This window comes from Paramisgurnus dabryanus, chromosome 23 (genome assembly GCF_030506205.2).
Source record: "Paramisgurnus dabryanus chromosome 23, PD_genome_1.1, whole genome shotgun sequence".
Lineage (NCBI taxonomy): Eukaryota > Metazoa > Chordata > Actinopteri > Cypriniformes > Cobitidae > Paramisgurnus > Paramisgurnus dabryanus.
The window spans coordinates 2,185,549-2,204,944 of record NC_133359.1 but is presented as its reverse complement, the minus strand read 5'-3'; the positions used below and the strand labels follow the sequence as shown (position 1 = coordinate 2,204,944).

General features: G+C 36.7%; 1 protein-coding gene across 1 annotated transcript in view; it reads left to right on the top strand.

Moving 5' to 3' along the window:
• kcnq1.2 (potassium voltage-gated channel, KQT-like subfamily, member 1.2) overlaps positions 1–19,396 on the top strand; it is a 128,170-nt gene that overhangs the window by 18,302 nt on the left and 90,472 nt on the right. Inside the window, exons 7-14 of the mRNA XM_065277538.2 lie at positions 817–927; positions 1,628–1,723; positions 1,818–1,949; positions 5,938–6,079; positions 7,621–7,655; positions 8,941–8,983; positions 9,559–9,667; positions 9,959–10,027. Coding sequence (XP_065133610.2) covers positions 817–927; positions 1,628–1,723; positions 1,818–1,949; positions 5,938–6,079; positions 7,621–7,655; positions 8,941–8,983; positions 9,559–9,667; positions 9,959–10,027 — 737 coding nt within the window. The remainder of the gene's footprint in view (positions 1–816; positions 928–1,627; positions 1,724–1,817; positions 1,950–5,937; positions 6,080–7,620; positions 7,656–8,940; positions 8,984–9,558; positions 9,668–9,958; positions 10,028–19,396) is intronic.

Genomic DNA, 19,396 nt, shown 5'->3' with positions numbered 1-19,396 from the left:
TGCTCTAACTTTAAAGGTGCAGTGTGTACATTTTAGCGGCATCTAGTGGTGAGGATGCGAATGGTAACCACAAAGAGAAGCTAAGGTAGCTGCCACCGGACAAACATGTCATCATCGAAGACAACTTAGTAAAATAATTTGTCCGTTAAGGGCGTCTGTAGAAAAATGGCGGCACAAAATGGCGACTTCCATGTAAGGGGACTCTCTTTGTATGTAGATAAAAACGTCTCGTTTTAAGGTAATAAACGCATAACGGTTCATTTTGAAAGGTCTTTATACACCCCTGATAATATAGTTTTGTATATTATTTAGCATTTCTGTCAAGAGATCTTTCTAAAAATTACACACTGCACCTTTAATACTTATTGTTGAAGTCAATTTAAACCTTACAAGGAAAAAATAGTAGGGGAGAGCGGGGCACAACCTTACGCTTTTTGGTTTTGGCTTTGGTTTTGGAGTTTGATTCGTTTTATTTTTACAAGCAACACACACATCTCTGCTACAAATGAACATTTGAAGTTTGTTTCTATTACTTAACATTCTTGGACTGTTACACCAAACATGGCAGAAGTGCAAACGTTACAACTTACCCCATAGGTGGAGTTAATTGTAACAGGCAGGGGGTGTTAGCCCTGTGTTAGTTTTTTTTCCCGCACACCCCTATATATATTTAAAGAAGAACATTTTCTGGAATGCATTAAACTTGTGTGAATTTTTAAAAATGCTGTCGCTGATTGGCAACTTTTTTTTTAAACGCTAGCGGGGAAAGAGTTAAAAACCATGTATGTTAAATTCCTGCTCTGGTTTATATTCTAGGTTACAGTGACTACAATCGGCTACGGAGACAAAGTGCCTCAGACGTGGATTGGGAAGGCCATCGCTTCCTGCTTCAGTGTGTTTGCAATATCTTTCTTTGCTCTGCCCGCGGTAAACACACACCTCTCTCTCTCTCAGCACACACACACACACACACACACACACACACACACACACACACACACACACACACACACACACACACACACACACACACACATTGACTGTCTGGTGCCCTGGGGCAGTGTTTTCCTATAGGGGCCCTGCAGTAATGGGGTCCAGGGTTAATGTGCTTCATTTATAAGTGATAGGGCCTCCAGGGGCCCTCGGTCCTCATGTTACACATTATATAACGTCCATTTGCAACCTAAGAATCAAGTACCATTAAAGAATGCATGTTTACAATATAATGCATTGTTTATATTTATTATTATTTTTATTAAATAAATCTTAATATGATTACAAAGCACATCTTTCCCATACAGGCCTTTGCATTATTTATCCTAATAGTTACTGTTTGTACACGTGTTTGCATGCATGCACTTCATATAATATTGTGTAGTCTGTATACATGTTCAGTTTAACTTAGTAAAAAGTTTATTATTATTATTATTATCATTAATAATCTATTTGTCTACTTATGTACAGTTCAGTGCACGTACTTCATTTAGGTTTACTGTGTACAAGCTCTATTTGTTATTATTTTGTTTGTTATTTAAGCTGTAATGACAATAACACATTTATATAGTACAACTTTTACAGTACTAAGTTAAAAGTGCATCAAGTAAATAATTTTTAAACTGTTTTGCAGGGGATTCTGGGATCCGGCTTTGCTCTTAAAGTTCAACAGAAACAGAGACAAAAACATTTTAATCGCCAGATTCCTGCCGCTGCCTCCCTCATACAGGTAACAAAAGACTTTTATCTTTCTTTGTAAGACGGACCTTCTTGTTTAACTGTCATTTTTGGTAATGTAGCATAAACGTAACTCTCACGTCCAGACGCTGTGGAGATGTTACGCCTGCGAGAAGCCGGATGGGTGTGCGGCCACGTGGAAGATGTACGTGTTGACGGGCGACTACATCCCCATCGCAAACTCTGAAAACTCCAGTCCTGGGAATTTCAGACGCCTGGTGAGGAGAAAACTGTTCTGTTACATTTCCCATGTGCAAACAAATACCCCACTGTCTTGCCTTGAATCTTTTGTCTTGTTTTTGTTTTTTTGTCAGGTTATTGTGATGTTTCTTCCTGTCAATTGTCCTCCGTGAGTCTCCGTAGCGGAGCTGTATAGGCGAGACTGTAAAAGCATTTTTGTGTGTTATTGTGTTTAGGGCTTTTCTAAAGGTTCACGTGAGCTTTCAGTATGTATGTGAAGGTCAGCACAGGATGTAGGTAAACAGTAGAGGGTGTGATGCTGTTTCAGGTCACGTTTGATCGGTGTCGGAATAACAAACTAAAGGTTGTGACATTAGGATCTTAAAGTCAAGCCTACCCAGACAGCAAAAAAATATATTTTCAAAAATAATTTTAAATAAAATACGAAAATATATTTTTCACCGATATATTTTTGTGCCATTTTTTTATTTTATTTTAAAATATATTTTAAAAATAAATATATTTTAAAGCATTTATGTTCACGTCGCATTGGAACAAAAACTTTGTCTATAAACCTGGACACATAAAGGTTTGAAAAGATTAAAATGGAATTTCAACTGCAAAAAGTATACTATTTATTTAATATATTTTTTAACATTAAATTTTTTACAATTTTACAACCTTCATATTTTGGCCAGGAACTACAGGTGTAAATTAGCACTAAAGTGTATATTTTACACTGGCCTTGTTTAAAGACATTAAAAAGTAAAAAAACAAATGAAAAGGAAAAATATATTTTAGGTTGTATAATTAGAAATGTATTTTTTGCCCCTGAAATACATTTTTAAATATATGTTAATATATGAAGATTAAAACTAAATATAGTTCCAATTTTAAAAATATATTTAATTAAGCTTTACTTTTAGTGCTGGTCAAAGATTAATCGCGATTAATCGCATACAAAATAAAAGTGATTTTTGACATAATATATGAGTGTGTGCTGTGTGTAATTATTATGTATATAAAAGCACACACACATTCATGTATGTATTTAAGAAACATTTACATGTGTATATATATTTATTTATGTTTTTATTTTATATTATATATTATATATATATATATGTAAAAAATGTATATATAAATTAAATATTCTGAAATTAATATATGTATGTGTGTGTGTGTGGTTAAATATACATAATAATTACACAAAGTACACACACATATATTATCCAAAAAAAAAAAAACTTAATTTGTATGCGATTAATCACGATTAATCTTTGCCCAGCACTACTTTTTACAAAATGTATTCAGCATAATATATATTTAAAAAAGTATTTTAGGCCAAAAAAAGGCATTTTTGCTGAATGGGTGACCCTGTTTATTTTCTTAACTCTTTCACCGCCATTGACGAGATATCTCGTCAATTAAGAGAAAACGCTTCCCCGCCAATGACGAGATTTTCCGTCTCTCCGCAATACCTGTAATAACATGCAAGCTTAATCAACTTAGTTTTCACCAAAAAAGCTAATTTAGTTATTAGCGCAGGTAGATTACATTCAAAGTCACACGAATAAAAGTGAATTCGCACTTGGTGATGTTTATGATGCGAGTTTGATGACACAATTGCCAGGATTTCGCAATATGCGCATCAATAGCGTCTTTCACGCAAGTTCAATGTTTTTCACTTAAGTAGGAAATTTGCATTAAGCGTTGCTGTGCAAGCCAATCAGCAAAGGGCTAATTGACACATCCAGTTGTATCAGAAATTTTTTTCATTTGCGCAAGTGACGCGAAAAACAAGTAATCCCGAAAGTAATCTAGAGTGAGTACTCCAATATTCGCTTCTCTTTTGGTGTGCACACACCTTTACGACTAACAGTAGCTGTCAATGACACTTTGTTCGAATGTCTTGTGTCGAGGATATTTGGCATTGTTTCACGTGTTTTATGCCATTCAACATTTTAATTAACGTTGTTGTACGATGGATTTGACCCCAAGGTGGATTTCACGGGGCTGTGTAAGTTCAGGTGCAAGAAGCTTTGTGAGAGACCTGATGAGATGAAGATTTTTCTCTCTTTCTCTGTCTCTCTCTCTCTTCTTGGTCACCCATTTGACCCCACACCCTCTTTGTCTGTCTTGCACAAAGACGCAGTCAAATGCGATGATGTCATCGCTGCCTCTCTCCTGGGAGCAAAACCTTTGTGTAGCGCAACAACAACAAAAAAATCTTTGTGTAGCTCTGACTCCGAACATATTGGGGAGCGCGACTGGCCGAGTCCACCTCTTTCCGTGCGGGCGTGTGACTGTTCTCGTTCATAAACCTCTCATTCATCTCTCTATCCAGCCTTTCACGGCCCGCCGTATTTATTTCCCCCCCACAGCAGTTATTCAAGGCAGTGGGAAGCTGTGATTTCAATGGCAAATCCCACTTACGATCTCTGAGCCATGGGATTTCATGGCTCGCCGTGACGTGACTCATATCTTACTGTAGAGGTATTTGGTTGTGTAGGTTGCACAGTCACCACAGAATTCATTAGTGGAGGAAATGTTTTATGGTTTGCTTTGAACATGTATATTCATGACATTCGTAAAAAAGGCCAAATTTGAATTTCATATCTAAGGCGTAAAAGGCAAACGTACAGACGTGGCATTTTGGATCGAGACTTGTCAGCATTTCGTAAAATGAAAGTTTTGAAACTTCTGTGCTGATTGTATATAAGATGTTGTTAAGTAAGATTTAACTTTTACATTTTCTGTTTCCTGGTAAAGCTAGCAATGCCAAAGTCGTGGGTTTGAATTCAAATGAATGAATGGGATTGGTAAAAAGTACTTTATGCTTTGGATAAAAGCATCTGCCAAAAAACATAAATGTAGATTTTGCCCTCTGTACGTCACAGCTGGAGAGAATTTGAATACGATGAATATGAATTTGGTATTACGTAGGTTGACGTATAACAATGCACAAACCCAACAAAGTCATCATTTATATGCCCAACTAGTTTTGCTGCAAATTGACTTCCTTATTTGGTATTTATTTTGTATTAGTAAATATCAAAAAACTCTGTATTTTCTTGATGAGCAAAATGACCTGCCAAAAAATAAGTCTTAATTTTTAGATAAAAACATACAAAGTTAATTTGTGCTTAAAATAAGCAAAAAAATGGGGTAAGCAAATTTTCTTGCATGAAGTGTTTAAGAAAAAAGTTCCAGATTCTTTTTCTTAACCCATTGGCAGATGTTTTGCTTGTTTTAAGCACAAATTAATTTAAATTGGATATATCTTGTCTAAAAACTAGACTTATTTTTTTTAGGTCATTTTTCTCATCAAGAACATGCATCTTAATTTAAGAATTTTTAAATATTTGTACTGAAAACAAGACAAAATACTAAATAGGAAAGTATTTTTATAATACTGCAAAAAAATATTTTCAATAAAAAAATTCTTAGTATTTTTGTCTTGTTTTCAGTAAAAATATCTAAAAATTCTTAAATGAAGATGCTTTTTCTTGATGCGCAAAATGACCCAAGAAAATAATTCTAGTTTTTAGACCAAATTTAAGTGATTTTGTGCATAAAACAAGCAAAAAAAAAAACCCTGCCAGTGGGGTAAGCAAATTTTTCTAGAATTTTTCTTGAATTTAGTGTTTAAGAAAAATGTTCAAGATTTTTTTGCTTACCCTATTGGCCGATTTTTTTTATCTTGTTGTATGCACATAATCACTTAAATTTGATATTTTTGGTCTAAAAACTTTCTGGGTAGTTTTGATCATCAATAAAAAGCATCTTAATTTAAGAATTTTTAGATATTTTTACTGATAACAAGACAAAAATACTAAGAATGTTTTTCTTGAAAATAATTTTTTGCAGTGTATAAACTTATGAAACACAATATCTATACATTTATTTTTTAAGCACTGTATATACAATTTTAAGACCATATTGTCTTTGGTATGAGTAGTAGACTGAAATTTTAAAGTTCCGATTTTCAGTAACGTTGCCACTTTTTTATCCTTATGTCCACAGAGCAAGCGATATAAGCGAAAGCCCAAAGGCATGCGTGACAATGGATCCATAGGTCCTGTCGGAGAGAGAACACTCTCCATCCCTCAGATCACCTATGAGCACATCGATGACAAAGATGGCGTCTTCTCAGAAGACTCCCCAGGTATTGCCTTTCTCCCTCGGCATGCTGGGATATCCAGTGTTTTGAGTCGTTTTAATAATTTGTTCATCTTTATAATATTACATATATTATGTGTGTTCCCTCGGATCGAACACACAACCTTTTGCGCTGCTAATGCAATGCTCTTCCGCCGAGCTATAGGAACAATTAATCACATAAATTAATCGGATGTGTCATGAATTAAAATATGAAATGTGTCTGCCGTGACACGACCCATGTTTTTCTTGTTCTGAATGAATGTCATTTTCCACATGTGAGTAAAACACATCCTGTGCCCAAATGATCCCTGTTAAAGCCGTCTGCCTGGCCGGGCTCTTAATAAGTTTGTCGTTTTATGGGTTTTCCTGTCAAATGGCTTTATAATAAAAGCCGTGGCATATAAACAGAGCGACCCCAACAGAGACAGCAGTTGCAGGAATGAGAATACACGCACATCTCTTCTGAAGCGTAATTGGAAAGGGAGAGGAAAAAAATAATGAAATCGCAACACATGTCTGTGTCCTTTGAACTCTGGACGATGGAAAAAATCACACTGAGCTGTTCGGATTATCAAAGACCCAGTTAGATGCTTTAACCATTTGTTACTGATGTTTTGGAAAATTCAGTAATGATCTTGGTCTTGAGAGCAGTCACAACATTATAACATTTGAAGGGCACCTACTGTATATATAGCACTGCATTGAGATCTGTTTCGCGTCTTGTGCTTACCAATACTTAAATTGGCAAGGCGTTAAAGCATGTGAAATGATCAACTTTTTTACTATGCAACACTGGCTTGATTGGCTGCCTTAAATGCTTTAAACATTTTAATGAGTCATTTTTCCACATAACTAATTAATCTAATTAACGCGTTAAATTAACGTCCCTAGTTTGGACATAAATGTGTATTGGCAGTGTGTGAACACAACCACCCTACAATGAAAAAAATCGACACACTCGTTTTATAATCCCTATCAAAGCAGTCTCATTAGACATGCCGTCTTGATTCTCATATCAATGTGACCTCACACTGATAAAGCCCCGCCCACAGCCACTGACTGACTTGCATCTATACTCTATACTTTCCACCCTCAGCGAGTTGTTACTTTAAATAATACAAGGAACACACATTAAGAAAAAATATTTCATCTTGTCTTTAAGTGGGCAATGATTAATTGCGATTAATCGCATACAAAATAAAAGTACATTTTCCCATAATATATGTTTGTGTAATTTGTGTAATTATTATAATTTAAAAACACTCACATACATGTATACATTTCAGAATTTTTTAAATAAAAAAATCACTAAAATAAAATCACTCAATAAAAATGACTTTTATTTTGTATGCGATTAATCTTTGCGCAGCACTCATTTACATTATGTATGTAGTTAAGTAGGTAGTTGTTAAAGTTAGCTGATCTTAACCTTACTTTCACCTCTCTTAATTATTCTTATTGTGTGATAAAGTATGTTGTCTGATCGGTGGATCTGATTGGTGGATGTTATTCTTTTTGAATGGTTGTTTCTTTCCCTTCGCACAGGTATCACTAAACTCTTTCCATCATCAGGTGAGACAGTGATGGAGTGATGTGATGCTATGACAACTGCAACCTGCATAGCTTTTCTTCTTCTTTTGATGATTGCATGTTAATGTTATGTCTGTGTGTCTTTAGCTTACAGCTGGAAGACTGTGCAATGTCTCCTTACTGTCTGGGTCTTTCTCTTTTTCCGTTTTCATCTCTCTCCAAAGATAATTTGTTTGAAGAATCGATAAGTTCACTTTAACATCTCCTGAGTGTAAACTTTGATGTCTTGGTAAATCCAAGTACAGTTTAAAGGATTAGTTCACCCCTAAATGAAAATGTACTGATTATTTAGTCCCCCTGGTTCTTTCTTGATTTATAATGGCATTGACCCAGGATCAACGTTTCCAAATGTGCATCAGTTTATCATTAAAATAATCCATATATTACCCTGTAGGTTAATAAATGTCTTCTGAGGCAAAACGTAGAAAAAAAGATAGTTATGGTAGTTATATGATAGTTACTTTTGTTGATAGTTATGATACAAATGTAATGTTAAACCGACAATAAGAGCTGTAGATTCAAATATGGCGGTACGTGAAATCCCATAGGTTGACCAGGCGACACATCATCCGTGAGCAGAATTTATCTCTGGTCCAAAGATATGACCCGAATCTCTTTTTACCCGAACCCAACGTGCATAAATCTTTTTTTTTAAAGAAAGACCCAACCTGAGACAAACCCGAGATAGTTTGGGTCTTCTTGGGTCCGTTTGGCAAAAACAGTTTTTTTTTAAATTACCCAATAGCCGATGCTGCTATTAGTGTGTGTCTGAGGCACACGTGAAACTTTTAGACCTGAATCAGCTCGGGTCTCAGGTTGGACCACGGGTTTTTGGATCTAAGTGGACCTGAGAAGACATCTAGTTATGATGAAAGACACAGTCATGAGAACCAGTGCCGCCATATTCTATATCGAAAGTTTACATTGGCATCATCACCAAAGCCTATAATTCATGCACTCAAATTTTATAGAGCCTTTTGTGAATAACAGTCCTGAAATTTAGGCTCTGTAAAACTTTTGTATAGCCAAGACTCAGATTACAGTACAGCGTTTGGGATAAAACAGGATTGGCGTGACATTAGATGCAGTAAGCAATGACAAAATTGAGATTTTTGGGTAATATGTGACTTGTTTATAGCAAAGGCAGACATTACACACATTACCAGTTGATGTTTTTCTCTGTTTGTCGCTCTTTTTGTTTTGTGCGTTTGTGGTTTTGTTGTTTTTGGCATGTTCTTAGTTTGCACTTTTATCTGCATGTTAGCAGACTGCCAGCGTTCCTGGTCAGCTTTCACCCTCAGCTGTCCCGCTTCTCCAGGTACATTATCTCATTTCCACACATTCATCTTGTTTACTTCAACCTTTTTTCCAACAATTCACAGTGACTGTTTTCTGTATGTGACCCATGCAAGCAAAATGAGTCGGAATGAGCACATTTTAAATTTTTTTTATTTATGTTACACATCAGATATTTTTTTCAACAGTTAACCAAACATTCACTTAAGACATAAGAGATTATATCTGCGTGAATTCTTGTCAAAACAGATATTTTTAAAATGGCGCATCTGTGTGCATGCTTCAGATCTGTTAGGCGCGTTTTCATGTCTTTTTTCTCTTAATAACTCTTTAACATCAAGCAAGTCCTGCACTTTTATTTGTATTAAACGAAAATGTATAAATAAAGATCATTTTAGATGTTTTATGACTATTTAGTGCATTGGGATCGCTAGACGAGAGCTTAATGTACTTATTTTTATAAAAACCTCAATTTTTACCAAAATGTATATTTATATTTTCTTTTCCCTGTAGTTTCGCATTCTGGTGCCACATTATATCTTATTAGATCTTTCACGAATGCTTGTTTAGTAATTTTTTTTTTTTTTTTTTTGACAGTAAAGAAAAAGTTGGACGACCCTGACATATCACGAAACAACAGCCTGATGGATGATCTGTATTTGGCTGGCGAGGATATTCCTCTACCTGTAGTTACCCACCCATCACAGTAAGTCAAGTTTATCATCCATTTATCTTTCTGTCCATCCATCCATCCACGCACCCACCCAGTCATCCATCCTTTCTTGGTCTGAATCTGATTGTCCGACTTCTACGTCTGTTCCCACAAATGATACGCAAACCTGAATGATCAGTACTTGCAAAATACTTTCATATCTTTCCCTCATCTCATTTCTCTCACACAGCATTTCTGCTTTTCTTCATCCTGTTCTTCCTGAAACATCTCATGATGGTACATCAGTCATGAGATGAAGACCAGCGCCTCTTTCTTCTCTTTCAGTCGGTTAACAAGTCCGTTTGTGGAAAAGGAACAAGATTCGGTCGCCACTCAGCACCTGAACTCAACGAGGTACTGTTTCCTGTCTGTGGACGTCTGTTTCCTGTTTCACAGTTTCTGTCTGTATGGTCTGGCGGTTGAAGTGATGTGTTTTGGTTAATGTATTACATAAACGCTTGCATTCAGAGTTTTAATGCTTTGAGAGTGGTAAATGCTTTTTTACCGTGGTAAATATATTTGCATGTCTATCAGTTAAATGGACTTTATTTACACTACTCATGATGGTGATGTAGACATATAATATATGAATATAAATAGCAGGTTGTAAGGTATTAAAAAGCTTTGAAGAGTTTTAAATTGGCACCGAAGCAGATTTTAGAGTAGAAATATTTATTGCGTAATGTAATTTTTATTTTCCAACTAAAAATGGTGACACACGTGTGCCATTACGGTGCAGTAACATCACCATGATTTAAGACTTCGGTCATATCACCCACCCATATTTTGATGAAAACTTGTGTCCAAATGTCAAGCATCAAATCCTTTTTAGTTCAACATGACATTAGCTAAACTTCTCTATGACGCAGTCTGTGTCTCATTACATACATCTTTCCATTAGCGAAACACTGGGCTGAACGCAGGTCTGTTTCCGAGCGGAGCTTGTTTTTGTCTGCTTGCTGTGCCTGTTAAAGCATCTCAGATGACTTTCAACACGTCCTCCATGTTCTCCTGACGGCAGAGGTTTTCTCCTCTCCGGCTGCTCATGATGAAGAGGGTTCGGGTGGGCTCCCGTGAGAAAGATGGAGAGGATATCTCCCTCATTAGGGACCGTGAGAAGTCCTGAATGATTGTATGTGTAAGACGAGGACAAATGAAGCACAGGAAGGGTGTGAAGGGGAAGCGGCCTGTCATGTAAAAGTATGCTAACAGATATTAGTGTTAGTGTAGCATCATAATAAACCATCAGTTTAAGAGGATGCTTACGTCATTTTCTCACTAGGAGATTTCTGGATAACATTCCTTGAAATGACTATATGGGGAAATATGTTTAAAAACAAAAAACCCTTAACTGTACTGAAGTGCTGTACGTAACTTGTTTTTCTGTTGGTGTGCAGATTGACGGGTGAATGTGTGCGTGTTATTTTGATAAGATCTGCCATCTCTGATCTCTCTTACCAGATGAAACATCATCCAGACTCACTCCAGACCTCAGAAAGAGTCTGATTTGCTCTTTGGTTTGTTTGCTCTTTGACCCCAGATGTCAGCTTAATGTTTTGTGCTGTGTGTTGATCAGAGTTCTCTCTGTTCTTCAGCATATATCAGAATATGAGTCTCCTATCTCCAGCTCCGCAGACTTTATAGGTCATCTAAAAGATGTTTTCTCCTTCTTTTTGGCATGCAGTTTTTTTATATATTTTTTTTATATATTTTCTATAACGCTAACGCATAGTATTTTGGATGTGATGTTTGTGATTTTCGCAAGCATTTTCAAATTTTTTCAAGACGTAACTCTGCAGAACTCTTGTTATTAAGGTGTTTTGTCTGTTTAGTTGCCATGGTGTTGCTAAAATGTTCTGGGTTTACTAAGTGAGTTGCCATGGTGTTGCTAAGGTGTTCAGTGTTTATTTATTTAGTTACCATAGTGTTGCCAAGGTGTTTTGTGTTTAGTAAGTTGCCATGGTGTTGTTAAGGTGTTCTGTGTTTATCCAGTTGCCATGGTGTTGGCAAGGTGTCTGTGTTTGCTTATTTATTTATTTATGTGCCATGGTGTTGATAAGGTGATCTGGGTTTAGTAAGTTGCCATGGTGTTGTTACGGTGCTCTGTCATTTAGTGAGTTGCCATGGTGTTGCTTAGGTGTTCTGTGTTCATTTATCCAGTTGCCATGGTGTTGCTAAGGTGTTCAGTGTTTATTTATTTAGTTACCATAGTGTTGCCAAGGTGTTTTGTGTTTAGTAAGTTGCCATGGTGTTGTTAAGGTGTTCTGTGTTTATCCAGTTGCCATGGTGTTGGCAAGGTGTTCTGTGTTTATTTGTTACCATAGTGTTGCCAAGGTGATTTGTGTTTAGTAAGTTGCCATGGTGTTGTTAAGGTGTTCTGTGTTTATCCAGTTGCCATGGTGTTGGCAAGGTGTCTGTGTTTGCTTATTTATTTATTTATTTATTTATTTGCCATGGTGTTGATAAGGTGATCTGGGTTTAGTAAGTTGCCATGGTGTTGTTACGGTGCTCTGTCATTTAGTGAGTTGCCATGGTGTTGCTTAGGTGTTCTGTGTTCATTTATCCAGTTGCCATGGTGTTGCTAAGGTGTTCAGTGTTGATTTATTTAGTTACCATAGTGTTGCCAAGGTGTTCTGTGTTAAGTAAGATGCCATGGTGTTGCTAAGGTGTTTTGTGTTTATTTATCCAGTTCCCATGGCGTTGGCAAGGTGTTCTGGGTTTGTTTATTTATTAATTTGCCATTATGTTGATAAGGTGATCTGGGTTTAGTAAGTTGCCATGGTGTTGTTAAGGTGTTCTGTATTGACTTATTTATTTATTTGCCATGGTGTTGATAAGGTGATCTGAGTTTAGTAAGTTGCCATGGTGTTGTTACGGTGCTCTGTCATTTAGTGAGTTGCCATGGTGTTGCTAAGGTTTTCTGTGTTTATTTATCCAGTTGCCATGGTGTTGCTAAGGTGTTCAGTGTTGATTTATTGTGTTGCCAAGGTGTTTTGTGTTTAGTAAGTTGCCATGGTGTTGGCAAGGTGTTCTGTGTTTGCTTATTTATTTATTTGCCATGGTGTTGGTAAAGTGATCTGGGTTTAGTAAGTTGCCATGGTGTTGTTACGGTGTTCTGTCTTTATTAAGTGAGTTGTCATTGTGTTACTAAGGTGATCTGGGTTTAGTTAATTGGTTGCCATGATGTTGCAAATGTGCTCTGTCTTTATTTAGTGAGTTGCCATGGCATTGCTAAGGTGACCTGGGTTTAGTTAGTTAGTTGCCTTGGTGTTGCTAAGATTATCTGGGCTTAGTAAGTTGCCATGGTCTTGGTAAGGTGTTCTGTCTTTATTTAGTAAGTTGCCATGATGTTAATATTGTATTGTTTTAAGAATTCTGTGGCTACTACTGGGCGGTTGAAACCGTCTTAACTTTCAAAAACATTTATTTTATTTTGAAATGAATCATATCATACATTTGTCTCTGTCTTTAACAAACATGTTAGACTTTATTGAGTCTGAAGTTTACCTGACATCATTTCAGAAGATTGATGCTTTGAATTTTCTACTACAATTATTTAGATTTATTATGAAACAGTTTACAAAAGCTTATTGTCTGATGGAAGTTCAGTCTGGTCACAAAGAATGAAGGAGTGGGCACAAAACAAGTTTGTCTGAAAGACAAATAGTGACAGAATAAGCTCAGACTTCTACAAGAGTCGAGGATCTGATAGTAACCCACGATTCATCAGATCACATACAGTGGGAACTTATAAATAAAATGAATATTAGAACCTTAAAAATAAGTTATTCTAGTTTGCTTGTTTGTTTGACTGATTTATTACAGGTACATCTGTGAGTTGTTGTTTTTTTTTTGTTACTGAATTGCAGGACACTTTGTCGCGTATGTTCATTATAATATGGAGTCAGTGTGGAGAATTAATGAAAAAAATTAAGTGTTTACCAGCACTGTGTTATTTGTAGTTTTATAAGTATTGAATTCTAAAAACCAAAAGTTTCTCGTTCTCTCTGTTTTGCTCATTCCCGATTCGTGTGTTTTCCCGCAAAATCCCAGAATTCCACTGTGACTTCACTGCTTGTGCATGTGTGTCTGTTGGGTGCATCAGTGCGGCGGGTGAGTCAGGTGGAAGATTCAAGCTTGTGTTTTTCTTCAACCTCAAAGTGGCCATTTACACATTAAAGCTGAACTCAGATCAGGTTAGAGACGGTTTCAGCAGACAGGCTGAATAAAAGGTCCTTTCATAGCGATTGAAATGAAAGAGCGGGATTTGTAGAGGCTTGTGTGAAATTAATGAATAGTCGTGAGGAGATCTTTTACTTCTTTCTAACCGTTTGGCCGTTGAAATGTTTGGAAATGAGCTTCCACCGCTGAGCGCTTAAACCTGTGGAGTCCTCAGCACCTGCTCAAATATAATTCAGGATTTTCAGGAGATTTTATTGCTTCTGTGTAACAAGAACACTTGGCTTCTGATCGTATGTAGTATGAATAAACTTTGGTGCACTTATTCTGGCCAAAAAATCTCCCACTTAGACGGGAAGGAAACGTCAGGATGACATGTGAAGTGGCCATTTACGGTTTGACACTTTTTTGTTATTAATACTAAGTTACTTATTAAGTACCTTAATAATGGAGATCAGATGATAATATGTGTATGATAATATATACCATAGTATTGTTTGATTACTGTGGTACTCAAATAATGATACATGGTAGTTTGTATTTTTTTGGACAAACTTTTAGATGCAATTGACGATATTGTAGTAATGAGAGACAATGAAGTACAGCTTACAAACTTCTGTTCAGAGACATCTCCTCCTTCCCGATGCCACAATAGATCTTTCAGAAGCTAAAAAGAGATGGCAAAGAAAAATAAATGCAGGATATTGCTGTTTTTGTAGCGTTTCACCATGAAAGGTGTGAGATGCCAAGCCCTCCATCTTTTTGTTTTTAAGTCAGGTCACAATAAACACCATGCTGCCTTGTTTATTTTTATTGAGTTTGACCTCTGACCCCTGATCCTTCTGTCCCATCGGCCTCTTATTATAGAACATTAAGCTGTTTGGGTTTTGCATTTTGTTGTAAGGTTGAATCATTTAGGCCGTGTGTTTTTTCTTTTAATGGCGTTTGGCATTTGTTTTGATAAAGAATTATTATTGTTTTAGGGTATTTGTGTATAATGGTGTAAAATTTGGGCAGTAATTGTGGGTTAATTGAGTAAATAAAAGCACATGAGCAATTCCAGCGTTATTAACGTGACATTTGCAGTGAAATCTAGTAATATATTTTTTCAGAAAATGCATTTATTTTCAATATATTGAACCATCTGTTTATGTTTTCCTAAACCACTGATAACAAAATTTTAGACATCAGAAAAATGTATGAGTTTTTAAAGAACATTTAATATTTATTTTATAAAAATTTTATACGCAAAAATTTTGGACAAAATTATAGACGTGATAATTCTAAAAATGTGCACATAACTATGTTACATTTTAAACCTTTTTTAAATTATTTTTCAGAGACTTTGCATGGGTATTTACTCCTAAAACGCCTAAAACCTATGTTATTCTAGGAAAAATACCCTTATCTACTGAGGGTTTTCAGAAAAAATACTAAGAATTGTCAACGTCTAATAAAAACTTAATATCTAAGCCTCTGTAGCACTTAGAAACATGAAATAAAAGTAACCGGCGGTAGATTTAATGTTTCGGCACGCAGCATCAGGCACGAATGGGTTAAACCACCAACCCTTAAAATATTAAACCACCAAATATTAGGCAACCCCAATACTTTCTCTCTTTCATGATTCACAAAACCAATTTAAATTCCGATGTTTCCAATTATTCAATTCCGATTTTTTTCCTTCATGTGGCACAGATCGGATATGACCCACGGATGTGTAAGTAGGAAAAAAGCGCATAGATTCCAATATTCTCAGAGCGGTTTCAGGCCTCATTCATATGTGGAAATGAATCGAATATAAATTGAATACATGCATTCGCTTCCGCAATGTAATCAGATAGACTGGATATTCCCATATAAAGATGTGTCGTGGGTCATAAAAACTGAGAAGTTGGCAAATGGCGTTAACGGTACATTCACACGGGTGCGTAAGCATTAACGCTTCTCATTTATGCATTGTCATTGCATTGCCGAACTGAATTGTGGATCCGTCAACGGAGCGTCACTGCTGTTGCTCGCGGCAGAAGTTTCTCAAATTTTTAAGCGCCAACGCATGCGCAAGCTGATCAGATCGCCTTATGCAAATAACCTAGTTTACTTCCTCTGTGGTTTAAGCTGTTCCAGGTCAGTACTGTATATCTACCTTGAATTGTTTTGCCAAGTGTTTAGTTTAAATGCTGTTATCGAATACGAGTCGCTTTAAAAAGATGATGTAAGCGGAGCGTAAAAAAAATCAACAACAAATCGGAATTGGGCATCAAGATCTGCAGTGTAAATCCAGCCCAAGTGTCTTGTATGTTTTGACACTTTAATATTTTTCAAACAGATTGATGTATTTAATATGCACAAGTATATACTTTGCTAGTGTGGAAGTGTACTTTTTAATGTGTGCAGTAGGATGGGGTTGTTTTCTTGCGCTTATCTTTTTTTTTCTTATTCCTGATTCCACCAGCCGCGGTAGAGGCGGCAAAACGCGCTATTCGCGTCATGGGGGGCTTCTGCGACTCCGATGAGACTCCGCTCGCTTCCTGTAATCAGGTCACTACTACAGCAAGGTCCGGATTGGTTAACGCAGCTCGAAAATCCGCCAAAGTTCAGATTTTTCAACTCGCGCGTTTCCCGTGGCAACGCTCAATTTGCGCTCAATTCGCTGCAAGATGCCTATTCGCGTCTTTGCATTGACTTAACATGTAAATCACTCGCCTCTACCGCGTCTGGTGTGAACCCTGCATTAGTGATGAGCTTTATGCAAGAATATTTTACAAACGTTGAGGTCCAATGATTTGGGATGCATTCATTATTTTACTCTTTCTTTTGTCTGCTTTATAAACTTGGGCAGAAATGTAAATTTTTATGTGACTTTTCTCTCAAACTACAACAGAAGTAAGCGTCGTCTTCTCGGTTTAAAGGTTTGCATCTGTACTTGCCTCTCTGGCGCACCTGTACAAATATCTTCTCTTTCTGCTGGCTTTATTTCTCAGAAGTCAGTCTGTAATGGTAACACCTGAGCGCTGTGTTTATCTATGCTGCCCGTCTGCTGGCCACTGTGTGTGGAGATTCAGGTGGTCTGGTTTGGTCGCTCTGATGTGGTTTTGTTTGGGTGGGGTCAATAAATAGATCATTCAGAGAGAGGAGTCATTGTTCAGATGGGACACAAGTGTTTATGATTGTGTGTGACACATAAACGTACACCACAAACAGATGGAGAAGCCCAAATACACATGCACATCTTGACTTTAACATTCGCTTCGAACACACAGACTTTACACACACAGCCTTTCTGTTATCTTTACATACACACACCCTCTTTCATAAAGTGCAGACCTGCTGCTGGTTTCTGAGCAGGACACACCTGTGTCGAATGAAGACGTCTTTGTTCAGGACGACAATAAAGGCACAGGGTGGAGTGGGGAGAGGTGGGTGTGGTCTGGAGGAGGGCGAAGTGGGTGTGGTCTGAAACCGGATGAGATGGATGTGGTCTGGAGCGGGGAGGTGGGTGTGATCTAAAACCGGAGGATATGGATGTGGTCTGGCTCGGAGGGGGGTGGTGGGGGTGGTTTGGGACAAAGCGGAGATGTTTTGGGGTGTGGCTTAGCAGTATCCATAGTCTGAATAAAATATTTCCTATTACTCAGACAGTATACATTATTATTTATTTATTTAACTTAACATTAAATGTTTGTGTTCATAAATTGTAAATTTATAATGTGTATAGGTTCATCTTTAAATTCTGATTGGATAAAACATGTTCAGAGTTTAAAGATTAAGAATTATTCGGATTATTATTATTAAATTATGTAAATTATTATATATATTGTTTCACTAATAATAAACATACATTTGCATAAAGCATCAATATTTTTTCACGCTAATGTTGATTAGAGTATTAAAAACGTAACATTTTTAAAATTAAGGTAAATTTAAAACAAATAACAATCGCTACGTTTATGCAAACAAATAATCCGTTTGTAATCATATTGATGGCTCAATCGTATTGAAAACCCTTCATGTAAACACCTTAATCAATACGATTGAGGATGATTGGATGCAAATTTGGATCGTATTGTTGAAGGGGGTGGTGTACTTCGATCTGTGATCCGATCCGCAGGAGAAAAGTACACATGTAAACGCGTGAATCGTAGTATTTTCTCAGTCGGATGCAAAAATACATTGTGCACATGCACATGCTGAAGTTCACGTCTTATAATAAACTCTTATATCACATGATTCTCCTCACAGAAACATGCAATAGCAAACAGTGGCATTCAGTCAAATTGACAAAATTTTGTGCATGTAAACATAGCCAATGTGTGATTAATTAGCAATTAATCATGAGTTAACTGATGACAATCATGCGATTAATCAAGATTAATTTGCGATTAATCATGAGTTAACTCATGACGATCATGTGATTAATCGAGATTAAATATTTTAATCAATATAAATCATCCATATAAATCATCCATTAATAGTCCTAATCATCTAGGTTTACAAACTTCCAGATAATTTGCATACTGCGAAAAATACGAAAGTATGCCGTAATAAACATCACAGTTTAAGTGAAACACCAGGTCTGCTCTCATTTGGCCCAGATAATAAGCCGGTCTCACATGGTCTTGCTGACTCTAAAGGTTTAACATGTTGTCCATGTGGTGTTTTGAGCCTGCAAGATGTTTTTCGCGCTTCACAGGCTCCACATTCATTACAGATGTGGCCGTAACGTCTCTTCCGAGCAGAGTTTACGCTCGTGTGCGGGGGAATTAATCCTTCATTACGTTAAGTGTTTGCAGTCGCGACCGAGCTTGTTTGAAACGAGCGGAAGACGTCAGAGGCTTTCCAGTGATGGCAATGGAATGAGTTAATCTGATTATGAATAATCTGTTTAAGGAGTTTAGCTGGTGCTGGAGTGTGCAAGCACGAGACCGGTTGAAAAATGAGGACTATGACAAATGTACGCTTATGTTTGTACCTGAAAGAACTTTCCACCTGGCCTAAGATGAATCACTATATTGTTTTTGCTCTGGATTAAGCATCTGCTAAATGTGCACAACCTGATGCTGTGTCTTTCATAACCAGAACCATATAGTCCTCATTAAGCAGTTCCCAGGGGTCTCGACTCTTAAGTGACGGGGTCTCGACTAATAATTCTTCCAATAAGTCTGGCGAGTGCTGAAAAGTCCACACCGTCACGTGTATATGAGCAGGAATGGAGACTGAGATGTTGCCATCCCATTAGATGTGATGTTAGGTCTGCTGAGATTGTCTGGTTAACTGTTGCTCGTTTTGTGGAAGGACGGTTGTATATAACACCATGTCACATTTTACACATACAGATGTTAGTCGTTTCTTAAAAATTACAAGTAGACAGCAAGCCGGTTTAAAAAAGGTCCTTTACCAAACGATTGATTTGTCACTTTATGGTAAAAATAGAAAAGCTAAGCTTTTAGATCATCTATTTCTTAAGTCAGAATGTACTATTTGCTGAGAAATATAAATGAATGTGAATATGAAACCCAGGTAGTTAAAGGGTTAACGGATTAC